At 36.0% G+C, this 23,744-nt stretch overlaps 1 protein-coding gene across 3 annotated transcripts in view; it reads right to left on the bottom strand.

Annotated features, from left to right (window-relative positions):
* The window catches only part of FER (fer (fps/fes related) tyrosine kinase), a 189,185-nt gene that overhangs the window by 44,894 nt on the left and 120,547 nt on the right, over nt 1-23,744 (bottom strand). For all 3 annotated transcript variants that reach the window (XM_010563446.1, XM_010563445.1, XM_010563447.1), the window contains 3 exons: nt 22,680-22,736; nt 19,562-19,677; nt 17,860-17,954 (listed from right to left, as the gene is read on the bottom strand). In XM_010563446.1, the coding sequence (XP_010561748.1) occupies nt 17,860-17,954; nt 19,562-19,677; nt 22,680-22,736 (268 nt within the window). The remainder of the gene's footprint in view (nt 1-17,859; nt 17,955-19,561; nt 19,678-22,679; nt 22,737-23,744) is intronic.

Below are 23,744 nucleotides of genomic sequence, written 5' to 3'. Positions count from 1 at the left end.
CAGTTTGAGGCTAGCCTAAGAAAAAGGAAGGAACTCACCTTTCAAAATGCAGTTTCCCTAACTCCCCTTAAATACTAGGTGCTTAAAAGTGAAAGCTGCACACCATGTTTTTGATACACCCAAAATCTTCACCAGTGTACATTAAATACAGACTTATATGAAAATTGTTGACAAAAATAATTGATAATTTGTGATAAATATATTTCTCTAATCACAGAATGGTTGCTGTAGGTGTTTATAAAAATTGTGAATAAAGAGGTTAGGTCCTATTAGTTACATGAGAGTAATTAATTTTTAATTGATCATTTGCAGTGGTGTTTCTTAAATTCCACACTGATGTGTTTGGAGGGGTAACAAAGTGTTTTAGTTCTTGGGCAATGTTAACTGCGTATTAGACACTGGCAGTTGAACATAAACAACTATTACTGTGACTTCACAGCCTTCTTCCTTGGAGGAACAAAGCTGCTGTCCTGTTGTCTGAGGAGGGGAAGGGGTCAGCGTGGATTATTTCCAAAAGGGAATTTGTGTTTGTAAAAAAAGTTTCTGAAGAACTGATTTAGAACAAAGATAAGCAGAAGAGACATTATATAAACACTGCAATGCCACATTCTGATTGATATAACTCTATTAATAAAGACTTTTTTCTAAAATATATTTTATTGTTGCAGGCAAGGACAAAAAATCAATGTGGTAGAGCTTTCCACATCAGAGTATTTATTTGCTAGTGTGTAGCCAGCCATTGCTCCGGTCTTTGTTTCTTGTAACTTTGCAAATAATATACTGTTACACAATTTTATGTACTGCCTTTCTTAGCAGTGTGAGAAGACACTATGTATTAAAAGTTTCATATGGGATTTTCTTAGGAGGCCATTTCTATTTATATTTCATAGTGTAAGAAATAAAATAAGAGAATATTAAAGAAAAAAGTCTGCGGTTATGAAGTGTAACTCCAATACTCTTCAAATATTAAGTTGGAGTAAGTGTAAACTGGATTAGCACTTTAACGGCCAACTGCTTTGTTTATTCATCTTGCTTTTAGCACAAATGATCAGGATATGATGGCTTCATAGGGTGTCCCTTAATGAAAAGTCCCAGAAAATAAACACCTGATAAACCATAAATAAAACCCACTGATTCAATTTTTGCTTGATTCCTTTTTTTGTAAACACAGTAATTTTACAGGAAAGCCAGAAAACCCTCTATTTTCACAGAATCATATAATAGTTGAGGTTGACAGGGACCTCTGGATGTCATCTGCTCCAACGCCCTGCTCAAGCAGGATCACCTAGAGCTGGGTGCCCAGGACCATTCCCAGATGGCTTTTGCATATCTCCACGGAGGGAGATTCTACAACTTCCCTGGGCCACCTGTGCCAGAGCTCGGTCACCCTGACAGTGAGAGTGTTTCCTGATGTTCAGAGGGAACCTCCTGTGTTTCAGTCCGTGCCCACTGCCTCTGGTCCTGTCACTGGGCACCACTGACAAGAGCCTGGCTTTGTCCTCTTGGCACCCTCCCTGCAGGTGTTTATATGCATTGATGAGATACCCCCAAGCCTTCTCTTCTCCAGGCTGGACAGTCCCAGCTCCCTCAGCCTTTCCTCATATGAGAGATGCTCCAGTCCCTTCACCATCTTGGTGGCCCTCCAGTATGTCCACGTCTCTCTTGTACTGGGGAGACCAGAACTGGACACAGTACTCCAAGAGTAGCCTCAACGGTGCTGAGCAGAGGGGAAGAATCACCTCCCTCGATCTGCTGGCAACACTTCTAATGCAGTCCAGGATACCATTAACCCTCTTTGCCGCAAGGACACATTGCTGGTGCGCGTTCAACTTGGTGTCCACCAGGACCTCCCGGTCCTTATCTGCCAAGCTGCTTTCCAGCTGGGCAGCCCCCAGCATGTACTGGTGCCTGGGGTTGTTTCTCCCCAGGTGCAGCACTTTGCACTTCCCCTTGTTGAACTGCATGAGGTTCCTGTCAGCCCACTTCTCCAACCTGTCCAGGTCCCTCTGGATGGCAGCAGGACTGGTGTATCGGCCCTTCCTCCCAGTTTTGTGTCATCAGCAAATATTCTGAGAGTGCACTCTGCCCCACCATCCAGATCATTAATGAAGACGTGAAACAGTATTGGACCCAGTATTGACCCTGGGGTACATCACTAGTTATGAACCTCCAATTTTCTTAATGTTCTGATTCTAATTAAATAGGTGAATAAAATTATCCAATACATTCTTTCTTCAGTGACAAATTTCTGGCAGTTTTTAAAAAGCAGTGCATGTAACAGCACAACAGAGTGTGTTTAGGGCATATATAGTCTATTTTCAATTTGTAAGAGTAACAAAGGGTTTGTATCAACCACATAATCCAAAACTATGGATCATCTATGTATTTAAAATTAGACTGCCAGAACACATTGTTAAAGTGCAAGGATGAAAGCAAAGGTGAGTGATCTTTTTTACTCACAAAGCAGTGAATGCTCTCATTTGGGCCAACCAGAACCCCTCAGGTGAGCAAGCAAATACTGCATCCCAAGTACACCAACAGTGCTGCTGGCATGCACGGAGCCCACAATGCCCTTCACTCCCATGCTGGGTAACACACAGATGGAAAATCAAGAGCTGACTGGATGCCCTTGACTCTAAAGCCAGTTTGAAATACCTTCTGTTTTACAAAAGATAGTTACACACATTAAATCTCCAAAGCCTGACTGGGTGAATCTTGGGGTACTGAATTTTAAATTCTGATGAATCTTAAAAGAACAGAATACTATTGCAAACTGGACTGGGTAACAATCACCCTTCCTTTAATCTGAGAGGTTACTGACATAGTCTGGTAACTGGCAAAAAATAGGTATTGCCAGAGAGAAGGAAGATAAACACTCCATTGAAATATGTGTCATTTCTTACGCATGTAAACAGAATTATTCTGGTTATAGCAGACAGTTAACAATAATTTTGAAGCAATTCTCCCCTCCAATACATAAAAACAAACTGATGAAAATAATTTTGTTTATATATTGAGAACTCACTGCTCTGTACATAGGAATCATCTTTTAATTAGTAAGTATGATTATATGCCTTTATAAATGTGAAAGTCTTCCAATTTTGACAAATTGTGGCATTACTTGAATGAGAACAGTAAATCAAGGAAGCTTACAGAAAAAACATATAAGACCATCCTAAAAAAACCCTACCCTTGATCAATCAATGTTCCAAAATTGAAGACTGAGAATTTCTAACAACTTACTGCATGAAGAACTGAAAAGACAGATAAGCTCAGTTTGATACATGAAAAAAAAAAAGAAGATACCTTCTCACACAGCCATACTAAAGGTGAACAAACAAGTTCTAGGTAAGAAAGGTCTATTTATAAAAAGTGTTATAACAACATTGGTGTGAGTCTAAATTCATATTCCTCACAATTTGTATAAACTCTTTCTACAAATGAGTTACTGCTCTCCACAATCAACAGTAAAAAATCTGTTCTCAAATAACAAGCCATTAAAGACAACAAGGTATCAAAAGAAAAGCTAACCATATCCATTAAAAAATTTAGAAACAATACATGTTATAAATTTGTTTCTAGTATGCTCAGGCAATCAGATTAAGATCCTAATTTTCATCAGTTCATTTCTGGACAGGATTAAAAGCTGCTCAGCTCCTTACATCAGAGTATATGAAACTCGCAGAACACAAGCCTGTAACTTCCCAATGCAATCATACCATCAGGAAGTGATTTAGACCTGCTAATTTTCAGTGTTTGGCATGTACGGTATGAACTTCTAGAGTTTTGAGCAAAACCAGCACAGTATACTTGAGCTGTATACAGTGTATTTTATGCCTGTCATCAAAACACAGTTTTATTAAAATTATCTTAATCTGTCTCAGAGTCTCAATAGTGAAAAAAGTCAGCAAAGGTATGTTTTCGCTAGCAGTTCTGTCTTCTTGTATCTGTCCTTACACAGAGATGACAAAAATGTCTTTTAAATACTCTGTTCAACATCGATTTGAAAGCACTATTAGTTGCAGACAAAATAGAAGAGCATAGTGATATACATCTCATTCTGTGCAAGATATGTAACTTCAGGTTAAATCTGATTATCCTCATCATTGTGATACCAACACAGGCTTAAGTGTCTGTCCTTTAACTAACAGAATTACTAGTAAATTCTGACTTTTACTGTCTACTGTGGCCAATGTTCCAGCTATTCATCTTCATAGGAAAGCAACCACATGAATACCTTCAAAGCTGAGTTAAAGAGGATTTCACTATAAACCCTTCAGCATAGAGGGCTACATAATATTTTAACGTGCTTCTTAAAACAAGTTTAAATATAAAACGCCCTAATTCACTATTTGCAGCATATAGTGTCAGAGCATTATCTCCAATATAATAGCTGTTGATAGAAATGAAATAAACAGACCAATTAAGGCTATGAAACAACTGAAACAAAACTAGATGAGTACACAATAGTAAGTAATGCTTTCTCTTATATGTGGAATTTCCATTGTGTTCTACAGGGCTACTTGTTACTCCAGTTAATGGCACACAACAGCAGCAGGAAATGAGGTTTGCTCCAACCACTCTAAGTACTACAGAAATAATTAGACGATTATAGTATTATCACCAAGCAGAAATCAACTCCCTGTTTTGGGTTTACAGGAGGATAAATAACAGTACTGGAGTGTCTGCCTAATATGATAGAATTATTTTACCAAGTAGATGATAAAATGTATACATAAGCAGAAGCTCTATGAGAGTAGCCTGCTATAATTGGATTCCTGAAAACAGTCCTTCATGTGAATGTGAACTATTTCTCATTACATGCAGAAATTTTAAGAGGGCAAAAATACCACATAGCAGCATCTCCTAGTGTTGGCCATAGTTTAGAGCATAAACTTTATGCTGTATGTTAAGTAGTATCTTATGGCAATATAACAGTTCACTTAATGGCACACACAAAGTAAGCTAATGTTTTGCAAGAGAAAAAAAAACTATCAGTGATCTATGAGAAGAAATCAGAATAGAAGAAACAGCATTGAAATATGTTAAATCCATTTACAAAATATTTAATTATGGCAATGTCTGACTTTAATGGCATTTACAATCAACTGTGAGTACATACTTCAGTGTTCTCCTGAGCTGGTGCCCAAAATGGTACCTACCTACTTGTTCTAGGCACTCTTGGCATTGTTTTGATAATAAGTACTGACACTGAACATAACTAAAATATAGTTTTGAAATTATGGTGGGAAATGTCCCCCTTATTGAAATCTAGATATATAGACATACATTATTTATATATTATATCTATATAGTATCACACCATTTTAATAATGTTATACACAATAATCATACAAATATTAATAAATGTGTTAATAGCAATTATTAAGAATGATATGGAATTATATATATTATTACTTACATATAAGTTTTAATAAAGTGGGAGAATTTCCTTTACTAAACAGTCTTGTTAAGTAGCAGTTTGTTTAAAGAGTCCACTTAATTGTTCTTATATTTATACACACATTAATCATGCAGATGCAGCATGCTTCTGGCCATACCACTTAATGGTCACCTAACAGAGATGAGCTCCATGATTCAATATTCATAATTATTTTACAAGCTATTATAATATTATTTAAATGACCTTTATCTGCACCTGTATTTAAGTATTTATGAATTTGAGGATTCATATGGTTATTCTTTTGTCTAACGTACAGAAAGAAATTTAGAGTTTATTTCCCAGTATCTCAATCCCATATACGTTATCAACAAAATGAACCCAAACACATCTACTTAAAACTATGAATTTAAAATAGTAAACATGCATTTGTAGCAATTCTAGAAGATAGTTTTTTAAGAAAGTAAGCAGTTATTTGACAAACTATTAAAAATGTAAGGGTTTAGAAATGCTGAAGCACTCATTTTCCTTAAAATAGTGTGCCTTCACTTTTCAACTAATGGATCATTTGTATGTATGCAATGCAGAGCTTTCACTTTTTTTTTTTTTTAAATTTTATATAGGTAGTAACAGAAACTGTAAATAAGCCCAAGGTTTTTCAACTGCCTACAGAGTACTTATGTGAAATCCAGTTAGAACTTCATTTTTTCTGTTAAGCAAAGCAAACAAAAGCTGCTATAATCATGCAAAGTTTTGCTATAGTAATAGTAACAAAGGTAGTAATGAAGTATCAGTGGAAATGCATGTATTAGAAAACAAAAGATCAAAGAAAAACCCAAGAGTTAAAAGAATGGTGTGCATTGACAGCCAAGGACATGATAAAAAACAACAAACAGGTAAACACAGAGAAGATGTTGCTTGCACTGGGACTGCAATGCAGATGACTTTTTAGCAGAAGACCTGTGAGTAGACCACAATGGAGATGACTCACTAGCACAATAACTACTATAAAATGAAGTTGAGACAAAGGTTGACACATTATATGTACCGTGTCACTTCCTTTTAACGGGATGGCAGACTATAGACATGTGATATTCAACATGAGGAAAATACTGACAATGATTAGCAACTTCACCTTAGATTTAAGGTGGATCAAATAAGCTAGAGTGTGCAGCCAATGATCCTACCACATTAACTACTTATTCCCAAATGGCATAAAGCCTGTCCAAAACCAAGTCTGTGATCATCAGGGCAACCAAGTTGGTGAGGGGCCTGGAGCACAAGTCTTATGAGGAGCAGCTGAGGGAGATGGGGCTGTTTAGTCTGGAGAAAAGGAGGCTGAGGGGAGACCTTATCACTCTACAACTACCTGAAGGGGGGCTGTAGTGAGGTGGGTGCTGGTCTCTTCTGTCAGGTGGCTGGAGATAGGATGAGAGGAAGCAGCCTCAAGTTGCAGCAAGGGAGATTTAGGCTAGATATTAGGAAAAATTTTTTTACTGAGAGGGTTGTCAGACATTGGAATAGGCTGCCCCGGGAAGTGGTTGAGTCCCCATCCCTGGAGGTATTCAAAAAGCGAGTAGATGGGGTACTTCAGGACATGGTTTAGTGGGCATGGTTGATGGTTGGACTCGACGATCTTGAAGGTCTTTTCCAACCTAAATGATTCTATGATTCTATGATCTCTCAAGAAGAAACCAGAAATCACAGCGAGACATCAATAGCCAGCAACCCTTGTCCTGTGTGCTGCACAAAATAATCCTGCCCAGACTACGTGGACTCTGTTTTGGTATTGTGGCTATGAGGACATAGCACTATGAGTGGGTAGATACAACCTACTTCAGAAATTAACTAAAAGGAGAATCATCTTCCCCCAGGAAGTCTTCCATTCAGTTTTGTTTCACTAAATCCTATAATTGTACTATGGTTAAAAACAATAATCACTAGCCTTGAAAAGGATTCCAAAGTTGTGATAGCCCATGTGAAACAGAACATACATAAAGAACAGGGTTTTTTTAATCTAAAGAAAAACAATGAACATTTTTTAAATGCAGACACATTAAATAATAGATATTTAACTTGAAAGTTGTTCTAGGTAAAGCAAAAATAATAATGTGAAGGAATACGAACAAATAAAACTAAAGAAGTAAGATGCATACAGAAGTTCTTGCAGCTACCAAAACACTTTGCTGACTATTAATGTTTGGTTGTTTTTATTCAGTTTTCAAACAGATTTTCTAGTTTCATCTACTTGCTGATTTATTTTTGTACAATTTTGATACAAAATACAGTATCATCAAAGCCTAAAATATTTGAAAAGATAAAATCAAACTCTGGTCTCAAATGTTACAATAAAAGAAAAATGTATAGTGGAGCTTTGGTCTTGTTTTATCAAATAGAGAAGCTCTACGGTAAAAGGAATTTTTAATTACCACCACCTGCACCCCAACAAAGGAATCTGACAGTTCCCCCTCTTCTCCTAATATCCTCACAGCTGGGAACCACACAGCAAATAGGGCGGCAGAGGCACACATGAACGTACAAAACTAAGAAGAAGGGAAGAGAGGAAGAAGAAATGGGGTCTGTATGTGTGCATGTTCATGTGTACTACAAGAGGGCTGGGAGGGAGAGGGTGAAGTTCGACATATATATGGAGAGAAGGAATCCATGGGAGGGTGTCTGTCTGGTTCATAGGGTGATGTGCCCGACAAGAGAGAGGTGGCAGAAGTAGAAGCATGGCACATTGCAGAGAAGCAGAGACAAAGAAAAACGGAAGCTGGAAGCTTAGCTGAATGCAAGAGGAAAGGATAAAGTAAGACACAAAAATTAGAGAAACAGACAGGGGACATATTTGTGTGAAGAGAAACAGTAGGGTAGACAGAAGGTGGCTTTAGCAACAGTTGGGTATTGAGCCAGATAACTTATCTGACTAGACAAAAAAAGAAGAACTGAATGGAACTCAAAGCCAGACAGTCACTATCACTGTTAAAAATCTGCACCTTATCTCTAATTTGAATTTGTCTATAATGTGACTGACAGGTTTTTTTTGGTTGCACTGATTTTGACAGCATGCAGTAAAGATTCAGGATGTGACTGTAAGATAGGACACAGGTCTGAAATTTGCTGGCAAAAGTCAGCTACTGAGGATGCACAATACAACCCATGCGGCAGATCATGCAAAGCTTTATTAAAGTTTTAACGCATCTCTGAAGAGAAGCAATTTGAAAAAACCTGAATGGTCACTGTAGAGATCTCACTACCTCTAGAAGAAGGAAACAGAAAAAACCCCATGATACAAAGTAGAAAACACAGCAGCTGAATCACATAATGTGAAACTAAAAGTTAACATTTTTTTCAGCATCCATCAGCATTCCAGGACTGTGTATGAAAACAGCTGCACCTCAGAGACAGCAGGGCTAACCTTAGGCTCAGGTAAGCCATAGCATACACATACTTCAGCTAGTCTTAGCAACAACTCCCCTTTATTCAAGATGATAATTCATTTAGCAGAAAAGCTCAGATAATATGGATATCATACATCACATCGAAAAATAAATTATACATACCTCAGTCTCAGCACTGAGACTTTGGTTATAAATGGGCTTGTTGGCTTCGGTGCAACTAACAGCAGAAGTACATGGAGTCAGCTGTGGTTTGGTGCTATACCCTAAAGTATCACTACATACAGAAAATAAGAGTAATACCATAAAAGTCAGTTAAGATATAGAAGGTTGTACCAGCTCTACCTTAGCACCAGCTATAACGGATCTGTAGGTGTTTCTCCACTTCATGCTGTGTAGCCATCTTTTCCAACAAAAGACAAAAAGAGGGCCTGATAGGTCAGGCACAATACTGTGCTTTATTGGCAAATGCTTCTGATCTAATATGCCCTGTGGAATTAAAAAGTGCTCTAACATACAGAAAGTAGCAACGGAGTCACCTTAATTTCAGAAGAGATTGAGTGAGTAAGCCAAACTGGACCAAACCCAGCTGCAGGTAGGATAGCATGAACAGGATGCAGAGGTAACCCCAGAGCTTGGCTTAAGAATGGCTTATCAGATCCTGTTACAGGCACTACAGAAATGGCTATACTCTTTCTGAACGTGCCTGGGAGCCAGTGTGGCTGAAATCAAGCAGTGCTGCACCTGAGCAAATAAAACCTGTCACCTCTGAATTGTTTCTGCATCAATGGCATAGGCAATTTGCATCACAAATGATTCAGCACAAATCTGAACAGGTTACCTTATCCAGTTGCAAAGATGGATATTACGACCTTGCTGAACTCCACTTTGAAAGCTAGCTACATATGTCTATATGTGAAATATGAAGCCAAACATACATAGTTGAAACCTAATTCAGACAACCTTCCCGTACTATTAGATTACTGGATGTTTTCATAGCTGCTTATATGTACAAGCGTAGCTCAACCTGTTTCCAGCTGCAAGTCTTCAGCAAATCTACTCTAATGTATGTCAGCATAAGCCTAAATAAAACGAGGAACACAAACTCTGTGTCCAGTTAAGTAGGGAGTTGCTTTTTTTGCAACCATGTATCCATTATCAAATTTAGTATTAGAATAAAAAATGTCCAGAAATGCCCACTGGGGAGGGGGTGTGGGAACCACACTCAGAACAGATCACTGATAGAATAGACTAAATAAGGTCTATGGCCACAGAATGGATTTGGAAACAAGAAACAACTCCTGGGAAACTGTTCAGAACTGTATGAAAGGAGACCTAGTTTTCATAATATTTTAATATGTAATATCCTCATAATTTATTATATTATCATAACATATATGCTAGAGGAAGCTAAATTAAGACTCAACAGATAAGCCAGATTCTCTAATTGCTTATTTTTGAATGCCTGACTTAGCAAAAAGAAAATTATTTCAAAATATTTCTGGAGATGTAATTTTAACTATGTTGATTATAAAAATGTTTAAATATATAAAAACCTGAAACAGAAAGTAGGCTATCAGCTTGTGAATAAACAGTCCAACAGCTAAAAGGATTAGGTCACAAAAAATGTGACTGCAAGTTTCCTTCTACTACCTTGAATCAATCATTGGAACATCTACAGATTTTTGCATCTACTGTCAATTGGACAAATCCTTCCCGAGAGAGCTGGTGCAGGCGTGATGATGGTGTTTATCTTGACAACCTGTGCAGACTCTTTTTGCTGGAGAGACACAGGTACCTTTGAAGGTTCTACAAGATAAACTGCTGAAATAGTTGCATGAAGTGGTATCTGCACCACAGGATTACACAAAACGCCCCACTATAGAACACACAGTTCATGAACATGCCAAGTTCCTATCTCTAGATTAAATTCTCCTTTCAGGGCAAGCTAAAATTCGAGTTGATTGAAATGAACATAAAGAAGAAGAAAGAATTTTGTGGCTTGGGATTGCTTTCTGCATCTTACAGATTACATTTGATTTTGATTTGTTTTCTCCCCTAAACCTAGCAAGAGAAAAAAAACATTCAAAGTTTAAAGGGACTCCCGCAATTTGTTTTTGACTACATGGGAGACTGCATGATAAATTAAGAGCAGCTGAAAACACAGTTAAGTGATCTGGAGTGTTTCAGTGAATTAAAATCCCTTATTCTCCAAGTAGAAATATGATAATAAGTTCCATGATCACTAAGAGAGAAGTTGGGACCAGAAAGATATAGTGAGGAAGGGCAAAAGAGAAGGGTATTCTAGTTTCTTCTTTTCCTGTCTTTTTCCATGAAAAGATGCTGAGTTCACTCCGAAAGGAGAAAAGAACAGGAAGCAGTTTTTGTCAAGCCCTTCACCATTTTCCTGATAATCTTCTCTACACCCTATCAAAATCCAGCATCCATTTGTCTCAGGTTATCAGTCTGGACTCTGGCCAGCTTACAGATAATGCTAGCAGTGTTCCAGGCAGTCTCTCTGATCATCATCTAAATTTGCTAAAAATGAACTGTTATGAAAACTCCTTTATGCCCTGTGTGGCCTTAAGAGACACCAGCAAATTGTTCTTTTCCTGTTCTGAATACCAAAGCAGCTCCTCATAATTACCTCCCTTTCTTCAGCTTTAAGGTCAACAACACAGGATAAAGCACAAAAAAACCACTGGGAAAACAGGCACAGAGCAAAGAAAAATGAACAAAATAACCCAGAAAAGAGAGTAAAATGCTCAGTTTTTTAGATTGATGTGGCATCACAGAAAGTTACATGCTTCCTTACACTGTACTACAAACCATACTTTTACACAAAGTTCTGCTGTTCCTCATTTTGGCAACCATCCCTGACAAAGGCTTATCTGCTTTACCAAATTCCTGTAGTGAAGGACTGCATTCACAGTCTCGAATATGCAGCAACCCTCACCAAACAATTTTAAGACCAGCATCCCACCTTTACCACACTACTTTTCAATCAGGTTGGTCAAGTCCATATGACAATACAAACTCATGGCTCTATACTAACATCAAGCATTTTTCAAATCACAACATACGGGGTTTCTTTTCCTGCAATTCATTAGCAATTCTCACTTGAACTTCTTCTGTCTTTCTTAGGATAACCTGAATACTCTAAATGTATCACAACAGATTATTAAAAAGTTACTGTATTACACTATGAAATAATGCAGTATTCATGTTTTTAGATCAGAAGATACCAGAAAAAACAACTCCATCAAATACCACCTTTGCAACAAACCTTATCAAACCATCTTAGCCAAAATTTCAATATAAAGAAGTAGTACAAAAAAAAGGAAGAATAGCAACCTATATGATTATCAGAGTTCTTCATAATACTAACAGGTTCCAATATTATAATTTTTCTAAGCAGAACTTTTGAAAGTACTTGGGCAGTATACATCTGCTTGAGAGTTGTACTCTGCTTCTCCTGGAGCTGATCTGAATAATTTCTATTCCTTCAATGCAGGATTTAAAACTCACTGCATGGTACTGCAATTACAGCAAGATTTACTTCACTGTATTGTAAAATAAAACATGCCTTTTTGGCATGGAGTTCTTATCAGCTATGTGCTAACACAGCATCTGAAATCTGCTCCTGGGCAGTGGAGACAGAAGAAGAAACTGGCAGTCAAATACTCTTTTTCTTTATTCAGTAGCCTCACTGGAGTCAGAATCAGCAGGGAGACTTTACACGCTGCATTCTCTCAAAGTATTGCTCTAAGGTAAAGCCCGGGGTCATAAACCAAGTTTACAGGCTCCTTATCTGAATAACAGCTTACTATTAGAACACAGTCTTCCACTGGATGCATCCTACTTACTGTGCATATGCTATGCAGAAGATCAGCAAATGCTCAACAAATTAGATGGTGTGGCTCACTGTGCAGAGAACTCTACAAGAAATTACACTAATTCTGGATGTCATACCATGTGCTCTCTGGCTCAAGACATCACACCACGTGCCTAGGGAGCTGAGATTACTTGAGGGTCTGTACCTAGAAAGCAGCACATCTGACTTACCACGTGAGTGCAGAAGGCATGCGCATATACATTGTTCAGGCCCATCCTAAATAAAGAGTCCTAATAGAATGTGAAGAGTAGAAGCTAGCAATATGAAATCAGAAAATATGAGCAAAGGTAAGCGTACAGCAAAAAAGAAACAGAAGTCCAATTTCTATCAGGAACACAAAATGCATGCAAAAAATGAGCATATAAATGCATGGGTATTGCGCTTCTCAAATTTTCTATCTTTCTAGCAGTCTTAGTATTTTCAAACTGGTAACTACAGTTGTCAGAGAGAAAAAGTCATAACTACCAAACAAGAAGAGGAAATCTCTATGAGAAGTTCTCCATTAACAAAATGTTGTAACAAAGATCATTTCCAAAGAGAGTTATTTTCTGTGTTCCTAGTCTACTAAAGAATTCACAGACAAAAAACTTTGCCACTGTAAAATTCAGGTTAATTTTTATTACGTGGTAGTTGAGAAGCCACACAGTAACTTCAGCATTGGGTCCTTGTAAGGATCTGGGCACTAGTTATTTTTAGTTAATATTTCAATGTCATTTAGGTTAAAAAGAATAAAATGAATTATTTGCAAGAGTGCTTTAAAGTTTATTACAAATTTATCCATTATGCAATCACAAATCAACATTTTGAAACCCCTTGCTTTGCTAAATTGCTTTTTCACAGCAGCTAGCTAGCATAACTTAAGCCTGCAAGTAAGATTTTTCTATAGAACTCTGTTAACTTTCAAATATATTAAATATTTATAAGAAAAAAAATTAAGGACTCATTGACTCAATTTCAATGGCTATCTTAGCAATTTGGGGAAGTTGAGGGGAGCAGAGGCAGAACAATTTGCTTAGGATTTCAAAAATCATTAATTTTATTTTTTGGTAACTCTGATTCTAAATTCCTGAATGGCAGTTTTATGTCACATCCCTTCTATACATGTAACTTTCCAAGTATATATGAAGGATATTGTTGCTGCATGCATTTTAGCTTCTGTTAATATATGACAGAGAATATTTTAATTAGTATGTTTTTTATCAATTAGAATAATAGCTTTTAGAAAGCAATAATAAATCTAAATTATACAATAAATAAATACTGTCTTACACAAAACAGAAGCACACACCTCCCAAATAATGCTCTTTAGAATACTGATTGGGGTTTCTTATTAGGAGGTAGCCACCACAACTTACTGAGATTTTTATTTGTGGTATGTGTGTCACAAAGAATAAACAATTGGCAAAATAAGCTCCTCTGTATTCAGAGAAATTATTTATTATATGTCTTGGGCAATAGTACCAGTTGCTTACCTGGAAAACAGGAGCACTCAGCTCTTTAGAAAATATTCCAGTAGCTTTTTTACTATATTAAAATGCAAGTTGCCTGATAAACGTTCTTTAAAATGCAAGAAAGAAGCTTATGTTGTGATGGTCATTGGGCATATTTTGTTAGATGTCCTGGTTTCAGCTGGGATGTAGTTAACTGTCTTCCTAGTAGCTGGTACAGTGCTATGTTTTGAGTTCAGTATGTGAAGAATGTTGATAACACTGATGTTTTCAGTTGTTGCTCAGTAGTGTTTAGACTATAGTCAAGGATTTTTCAGCTTCTCATGCCCAGCCAGGGCACCTGACTCAAACTGGCCAACGGTGTATTCCATACCATGTGACGTCCCATCTAGTTTAGGAACTGGGAAGTGGGGGGGGAGGGATTCACCGCTCGGGGACTGGCTGGGGGTCGGTCGGGGGGGGGGGAGCAATTGCCCTGCGCATCATTTGTACATTTCAATCCTTTTATTACTACTGTTGTCATTTTATTAGTGTTATCATTATCATTATTAGTTTCTTCTCTTCTGTTCTATTAAATCATTCTTATCTCAACCCAGGAGTTTTACTTCTTTTCCTGATTTTCTCCCCCATCCCACTGGATGGGGGGGGAGTGAGTGAGCGGCTGCGTGGTGCTTAGTTGCTGGCTGGGGATAAACCATGACATTAGACAACTGTAAAACACATCTTTGTTAAAATATAAGAATCATGCGCAGCTTGATTTTTAAAAATCATTAAGACTCTTACTCCTATTTTTTCAATCTGGTGGATAAAGCATCCTAAGTTCATCATCATCAATGGTATCATCATAAAAATACGGTTACAGTAACAAAAACTGTAAGTTTTTGTGTTCAAGCATGAACACATTTAAGACAAGTTCTGTCTTTTCAAGCCTTCTCCTTTCTCAGTTTAAAGGACTGTTTTTCTCATTAGATGTTGTCCAAGAAGCTAGAAGGACTAGAGTAACCTTGTCCCAACTAACTCTAGAAAAAGATGCCACATTCTGCTTACAGGATGTTCCTCCCCTTCCCACCTGTAGAGGTTCCTGCAGAAAGACCTGCAGGACAAGACTGAGAAGAGAAGAGGCTGGGCCCCTCACACCCCAGCCAATGGCAGGGAGATAGGATGTATTTTTCCACATATGCATCTCTTAAAGAGGATTTATATCATACAGATATGCATTACATTAAGATGTTTCCCTTATTTTTTGACAGGTGGTGAATTGTGAAAAAGATAATCAAGTCTTTCTGTACTGGAGTAATCTATGATGGATTGACACTGGGTGGACATAGACAGTGAGAGCAGTATGACCAACAGCAAATAAGTGAATAGAAAGTAAATGACAGTTCTTTTTCATTAACATATATAATTTCTCATCTACCTTTTCACTTTGCCTATGAATCTGCAACATGCTCTGCTACCTTATTTATTATTTCAGTTAATCCTTGCTACATCACCCATCTTGAAATTTCTTTATCAGTGTGATTCTTACTTTAGAACATGTGTCACTTGTTATGTTAACACACACACCAAGAAGAGGGATCTACCTACCAAGGATAATTGTCTCTGACAACTTGCTTTATTTCCCTGTTATCTCTTGGCAACATCTGGGTTATTTTTCCATGTAACAATAGATGCACAGATGCTTAAATATGCATCTGCCACCTTCTCTATTGTTTGCACTGATTACTTTATCCAGATGCATAGTTTTTAATCCCATTTACATTTGCAACAGAGGAAAAAGATTTCTCTGCAGAGACAGTTTATGACAGAATCACTAACAGAGTAGCACCTCTCCACATAAAGTGCTAAGTTTCAAAATACATTTTTAATACCTGAACAAATTAAGAATCTGAATTGAAATCTGAACCTGGAATGAAAAGCAGAACTAGCTGCTACTGAGCCACACCATAGCGGTCTCAAAAGACATAGCAAGTGTACAGCCTACACGTATTTGGGATACAAAACCAGTAGAAAAAGTTCAAACATTAAACAGAACTCAGAAAACACAGGAGAAATTCCATGTTTTATGGAGATGTTTCTAATTTTTTCCTCAGGGAAAAACCTGTCAGCCATACATTTACAGAATACAATTCTAAGCTAAAACATGTCATTTTTAGTTATTAAAAAGAATGTCAGAGTTAAACTGCTTAAACACCTTCAAGCATGAACCCATTTAAGACAAAACACAGACAAAGCAGGTACTGAGAAAGTTAAGTGTTGAGTGCAAGTCAACAAGCCTACCACTACTCCACTCTTCAAACAGCAGCATTAAATATCAAATCAGACCACTAATTATTATTTTAGGTAATCTCATCCAAACTTGCCATTAGAAAACAGAAAACCAGTAACATCAGAATCACAGCTTCTCTGCACTGATCTAAGTAAGTGTTTTGTCTTTCCTCTGCCAACTTCTTCAGAGTTGGCATCCTCATCATTTCTAGCTGATTTGGTCAGTCTTATGGTGTGTCAGCCAAGGTGTAAAAGAATACGGAAAAATGTGATGGCTTGATCACAGTACAGTGTTTATGAGGGTGCTAGCCAGAGGATTTACCGAGCAGCAAAACAGGATAAGAATTAAGAAGTTTCTTGCAAATTTAAAGCCAGGAGACAGAAGAATTTTTGGATAGACTCAGACTGCAAAATAGGTATGAGAATCAGAGAAAGGTTCTCACTAATTCCTCCCTGAATTGTATTAGTATGTTTCAACAACTTGTCCTAGGCTCTGAAAACCCTGAACCAGAATGATAAAGGTGTTAAAAGATCAGGATTTATTTTTATCTTCAGAGATGTCTGGAGAAGCTGATTACCAAAGTATGCCTTAAAACCCAGGACACTGCTTTTAGCCTCCATTTTAATGAAGTTAATCATACGTACAAATAAAATAATCTAATATAATCTAATTGAATAAAGGCAGAAAATTCCAATAGGTCAAAGATTTCATCAGTGCTCTTGTACTAAAGCCAGTACTCAAGAACTACAAACAATCTAAGTCGTCATGAATGAAACAGCTCTTAAAAAAGCTTGCTGTATAATTTTGAAGACAAATCCAGTGGTATATAAAACAAATACACTGTTGCATATTAAGCAGTACTGGAGGCTACCAAACCCCCCATTTTCCAGCTGCTGACAAAACCAACAAAAAGGTAAAATTGCCCAAAAGCTGATATCATCCCAACAATCTGAAATTCTCTCCAGCCATTGATGAATAACATCAGTTCAAGATTCCAAAAATAAATTAATAGCAACCCATAAACTAAATGATATATTTTGGTAAAGAAAAAAACTCTTATATTACCAAAGATGACTAAAATCTGAGTTATTAAAACTGAAACATTACCCAGGTGTGAAATTACTTTAAATACAAGCATCTTAACATCACTATATAACTCTGTTGTTAAAGGACATACCATGTAATATCTTGTCAGGAGGTAAATGAAGATAGAGCTAAGTTCAGCAAATTCTATTGTCTTGAATGGCTACAGAAAAACTCACAACAGATTTGTGGAGCTCACTCCATTCCAAAGCTAGCAGAACCTAATATTTCCAAAGATTCACAACACAGGTGACTTTTGAGATCAGTCATAAGAATACAGATAAAGACAAATAGAAAACAATACATTTTACATTATGGAAACAATACTTATGAAAGCTTGCTGCAAAAAAAAGGAAAAAAATTACCTGGAACAAGTTCCATAACAATATAAATAGGTTGTCGTTGCGTGCAAACTCCTATAAGTTTTACAATATTAGGATGATCATACTGTTTGAGTATTCTGCAAAACACACAGTAAGTTTATTATATTAATAAACTTTATTTACAAACTGATTAAATATTGTATGAAAATATCTTAAACCTGTTATTTTAATGGAACATGTCATTACTGTTATCATAAAGAAAAAAAATCAATGTAACAGATCAATCATAATTCTGTTTGAAACGAAGGGCATACCAATTAACTAATAAAACAAGATTGAACACTATATTATTCTTACCGTAATGTTACCATTTGCCTACATAACATTTGCTTATATAACTGAAAAATGCCCTGACAGGTCTGCAGTTTCTCAAGAACTTTTGTAATTAAACAGCATTTCAGTGGTGGACCTGAAGCAGAGCTACATCAAAAAAGCATGCACAGCATGCCTCTACACTTCCCTGCTGCACTTCTCAAAAGCACACTCATTCCAATTTTACTTTAAGAGATTAATTAATACAATAAGTTTTAGATTAATATAAAGACAGCAATTTTAATTTTGGGAATTAAATGAAAACATTTACATCTTCTTACATAGTACTTTAATAAGAATATTTGCAGCCTAAAACAGCATGCTATGATTTATAAGTGAAATGAAGGGCAAGGAAGAATTCTACAGAGACATTGTAACTTAAATGTTTCTTCTACTATTTGCTGACTTAAAGGATCTCCTCCTTCTCCTTTTTCTCCTAGGATCAAGAATAAAATACTAACCTACCTGGTACATACATATTTAGTGAGAACACTTTTTTTTTTTTCCCCCAGACTAACACTACTCCATTAGTGGCAGGCTGCTTAACAAATGAAACATCTCTGCAGTTGCCAAGTTACAAGCTGTTTAAAATTATTCAATAGATAATGGTGGCTGATCTTCATTCTCTAAATGTAGATAGAATCTTTTACTTCTCCATATTGATCATACTAGTTTGGGAGTGAAAATGAAAACATATGAAGCTTCTTAGCAAGAGGCAGCAAGTTAATTTAAACAACTGTGAAATTATCTCAATACACCCCTCTACCCTGAGGTCTCAGAATCTACCTATCTACATCAGCCTACATTCAGAATATGTAGCATATTGTGGCGTGATTGTAATTTGAAAAATAAGTGTGCAATCACATGCTGCCTGATACAGCATAAAATATCTCTATCGGAGTGAACTCTTCTTACAAAGAGGAAATTACTAAACTGGGTCTATACAGTAACCTAGCCACGTTTGATCAGCTCTATTAGTCATGTATGTAAGGTAGGATTCATGACTGCTATAATCACATTTAAATTAACAGCATCTTCCAGTCTTCTTATAGCAATCCTCATGGCACATCTCAGAAGAAGTTCTAAATGGAAGCACTTACAACAACAAAGTTGTGTTTCATAGGCATAGCTTGCTTTGACAAAGAGGTAGTTTCAGCAAGTGCAGATGCTATTGCATTCACACATTAAAAATGCCTATGTTTAGTTACCAGGGCAACAGTTGTGGAATGTACTGAGGGAGAGAAAAGAAGGAAAAAGTTTGACTACTGCTTATTTGAATTTTTCTGAAGGTCAGATTTTGTAAATCCATCTAGTAATAAAACTTGAAAAAAACCCCACAAGTATATCTTTCAATTAAATTTAGAGAACCTACCTGGCTTCTGACAGGAATTTTATTTTCAGTTCCTGAGGAAGATCTTCTTTACAAGTTTTTACAGCAACAGGAGTTTTATCCTTTAATGTTCCCTTATACACCTCACCAAAATTACCCTGAAATTGGGGAAAAAAATATTCTAAGTAAACAAAATCTTCACAAATCCCCAGAAGAATAATGCAGACAGCTAATGTAACTGGAACAGAACTTTGAAATGTGTTTATGAAGCTAAATGAGGTTTTCTTCCAGTATCTGCCCCTCACACAATGTAGTTCACACAGACATAGTACATCTAATATACGGACACAGCATATGAGTTCTACTTTAACCTTGCTGAAAGAGAAAAAAACCCATTAATTGTGTAATTATAATTTTCTCATAAAAGCTCTTAGTAAAGTCAACAGACACTGATAGTAGTACTTTTTTTTTATTATTCTTACTCCTGTACTCTTTCACACTATTGTATTTTATCAGTAACTTTGAACTTGCAGTCTGTAAGAGACCAAAAGATGATCTTTGAAACTAGGAGAAAACACATCAAAATAACATGAACATTCTCACATAAAGAAAATATGCAAAATAAGAAAAATGAAAACACTGAATATTAATTTTGATCATAAATTAAAACCACAGCAAAAAAAGGTATGGTCGTGTCTGCCCTGAAAAAGTTATGTGATCTGCGATATTTTTAAAAGCTAAGCTCAGTGCTGCTCTATAAAGGCAAGTATGTAAGGCCTCACATTTGGACAAGACTTTAGGAAGCAGCTCCTTATACAATCAGATTTTTTAGGTCTTCAACAACACATCCCCAGGGTAAGTTGTTTATTTTTTTACCTTTCATAGAAGAAAACTGAAATAATAAAGACCATAGAATAATCTCCATCAGATGTATTTTTTACTTAAATAAAAACAAAGAAAAATTAATTAGGACACAAATCAAAGGAAGAAGGAAATTGTGGGGTATATAACAAAACACTGGTGTCAGTGAAAAAAACCAAGAGAAGAAAAAGAATGAAAATTGAAGATCCCATGCTTTTAGTTAAGTTTTGTATTTTCTGAAGAATAAATACAACTCAGTTTTAAATCTATGTCTGATAAATTTCCATATGAATTCCACTTCTGTGTCCTGGTATCTGGGGCTGCACATGACTTCAAAAACCAACAAACTCTGCTGGAAATGTTTTCTTTTCTTTCCTGCATGATGAAGATTTCATTACATCATGCATTTGAGTACAGTATTGCCAAAGGAAGAAGACAGAAAAGGGAAAAAAGATGGAAAATAGTAATGTGCTGTTACTAACAAGGGAAGAAATTTAGGCCTAAACACAGGTTTCCAGTATTATTTTACATACCCTAGGGCAAGGAAAATACAGCTGGCAAGCAAGGCATAGGATCTCTGCCAGCAATGTGCCCTTCTAAAAGAGCACTTCTAAAGCCAGGACACTACCTCCAATATCTAAAATGGCACGAGGTACCCAAAGGTAAGAAGCTGTGTCACTCCCAACACACTTTTCCTCTAGTCTTCTGGTCAGAAGTATTTAACAGTGAAAGCTGAACCCACCTTAAGGACTATTTAAGTATTGAAAAAGCTTATTTTCTTTATTTCAAATATTCAATTATTATTAGAGACATGATCTTTAATATAATATGTTCCTTTCATATAACTTTCATTTTGTGGGGTATTACAGAATTAATACTGAGTAAATAAACAGACCATTCACTCCTGAGGTGAAGGAAAATCCTTCTCTTTTCTAAAGTTTGCATCCCTTTATGCATTAAGCTTTCATTATTTTCCTCCTCATCTTTTCCAGGCCACTCAAGATTTTATAGACCCTCAGATTCCTCACTTCCATGGTGAACAGCTGTAGTTTATTTAACATTTTGTCATATGGATGCTGATGGTCCTGTCACTCTTACGTTTTCTGGTTTGACTATACCTTTTTAGAGTTGGATGCATAACAGATTTATACTGTGTTCCAATAAAGTTTTTAACCTATATTTTTTAAAGAACATATTCTTCTGTAATCACTTTTAAGTACTAAGTTGTCTTTACTGAATGTTAAAAATGCTTTGTGCCAAAAACATGCAATGCACTTGTCAATTCAGTTTACTAAATTAATAAATTTTCAGATTGCTTTAACTGTCTTGACTCATCAAGGCTAATTCATATTTATTTTTAGCATGACTGAGCTTTTTTAATGTCTGAAACATCTTTATTTTTCTCCCTTGATACTATTCTCTTTAAGAATGTGAAGCTGTCACAGTACCTGTATTTTATGCAGACAGAGCTCCGCCTACCAGTAGATAATACTTTTTGTCATCTTATGCTGCCAAAGAGATTTTATCCTGGGTAACAGTATTTTCTGTTAGTATTTAATTCCACCATTTCTTGAACAGTTTATCAGTTCTTTTAGTATGTATCATAGTAAGAAGGCAACTATTGCTTTCATTTGTCTCCTCCCAATTTAAGCCTATTTTTTTGGTTTTGGGAAATCTTTTGGAACATTGTGTCCAGAGTGGCACTTGCAACTGTTTTTGTAGGTTCAAAGGTGCTAAAAATGTAAGTGAGGTACAGGGCTTACCTGATTTTAAGACTTACAGCTCCTAAGCAGAATTTGTGATATAAACTACACTATACAAGAATTAATTTATTACATATACGATTGTGAAGTTACCTAACATTCAGTAAATCATACAAAAGCAACAAACATTTGTTTCAACACTGATTTAATAATCTTATATTAAATTTTTATACATAATTTTATATAAATACATAAATATAAATGTTTATGTTTTTATTTATATTTTGCAACACTTTTTGTAAGGCCACACAAAGTAAACCAGCCACATCATGCTTTATAGAAATCTAGTTAGCTTAAAAGCCTTCCAAAAGAGAAAATGCTAGTTAAAGACTTTCAGCACGCATGTTATATAATTTACCAGTAAGTGTGATTTACATTTTTTTAAAGCACAATGCTGTCTTGTGTATTAAAGTAAAATAATTGATATAAAAATTGCATGCCACAGTAATTTAAACGATAAGACAAACAGGAAATATACAGGCTTAATGATTAATATATACTTATTTAAATGTTATTTAGCTCACTTGATTACTTACTTTGCCCAGTAATTCTCCCAGTGTGACATCTTCATGATTAAGAATCCATTTCTTATCCTATGGAAAGAAAAGGAAAAAAGAATTGTCAGTCTGTGCAAATATGTAAGATACAGTTTCTATTAAGATACATTTCAGCAGAAATGGAGCTGAAGAAGCATTATATTCAGATCGCTCAATCAAAAGCATGCCAGGAAGTTTTAAATCCAAGTGTTTATAAAACAGAGTTTAAAAAACTTTCTATACAATAAAATATTGAATAGATCATATAGCAAATTTCTATCAGAAGATTAAGCCTACAACATGACAGTATGTATGTAAATATAGCACTATGCAAATTTTCACACAAGCTCTGGAAATGATATCTAGCACCCTGTTTTTAACAATTACCTGAGTCAAAATCATATAAGAAAACTTAATTTTACTATATGAAATAACTTATTGCTAGATCAAAAAAAAAATTTTTCTCCTCAGTGTACATGAAAAAGAACTGATTTTTCTACTTATTAACAAGACACATATTTGCATCTTTTACATCTTGTGTGGTAGTTTAAAATATTACAGGCAACTACTTGAAAAAAAAAGTAACAAATGCCAGTTAAAGTATCTGTTCAGTGTTGATGACAAACACTACAAATACTGAGTGACAGCCTAAAGACATATAAACAATAATTATAAACTCCTTGCTACACAGACATATTTAATAAATACTTAGCTAAAATGTTAGAAGTAGGATATTTCATGTCTAACCCATATTTACTGTTTTCCCACTTCTCTGTTAGCACCTCATCTATTTATTACCTCACAAACACTATTACTGCTCCTCATGTTAGTGGTAAGGTCCTAAGCATTGTTTATTACTAAATAAAAAAGGCAAATATCTAAACAAGCATATACCAACTCATTAAATAACTTCTCATTAAAGCTCACAGAAAACCAAGCCAAGCACGCTGGCTTTGAAGTACACCTAATAAATCAGATTACCAGGTTTTCTGGACCATGGAGGACCTGCAGTGATCCTCAATGGAAGACTGTTGTACCTCAGAGTGTTAGGGATCCACACAACAG

The sequence above is a fragment of the Haliaeetus leucocephalus genome, unplaced genomic scaffold, assembly GCF_000737465.1.
Source record: "Haliaeetus leucocephalus isolate CR32 unplaced genomic scaffold, Haliaeetus_leucocephalus-4.0 Scaffold167, whole genome shotgun sequence".
NCBI lineage: Eukaryota > Metazoa > Chordata > Aves > Accipitriformes > Accipitridae > Haliaeetus > Haliaeetus leucocephalus.
Note: the sequence above shows the minus strand (reverse complement) of the source record. Positions and strands in the feature narration are given on the sequence as shown.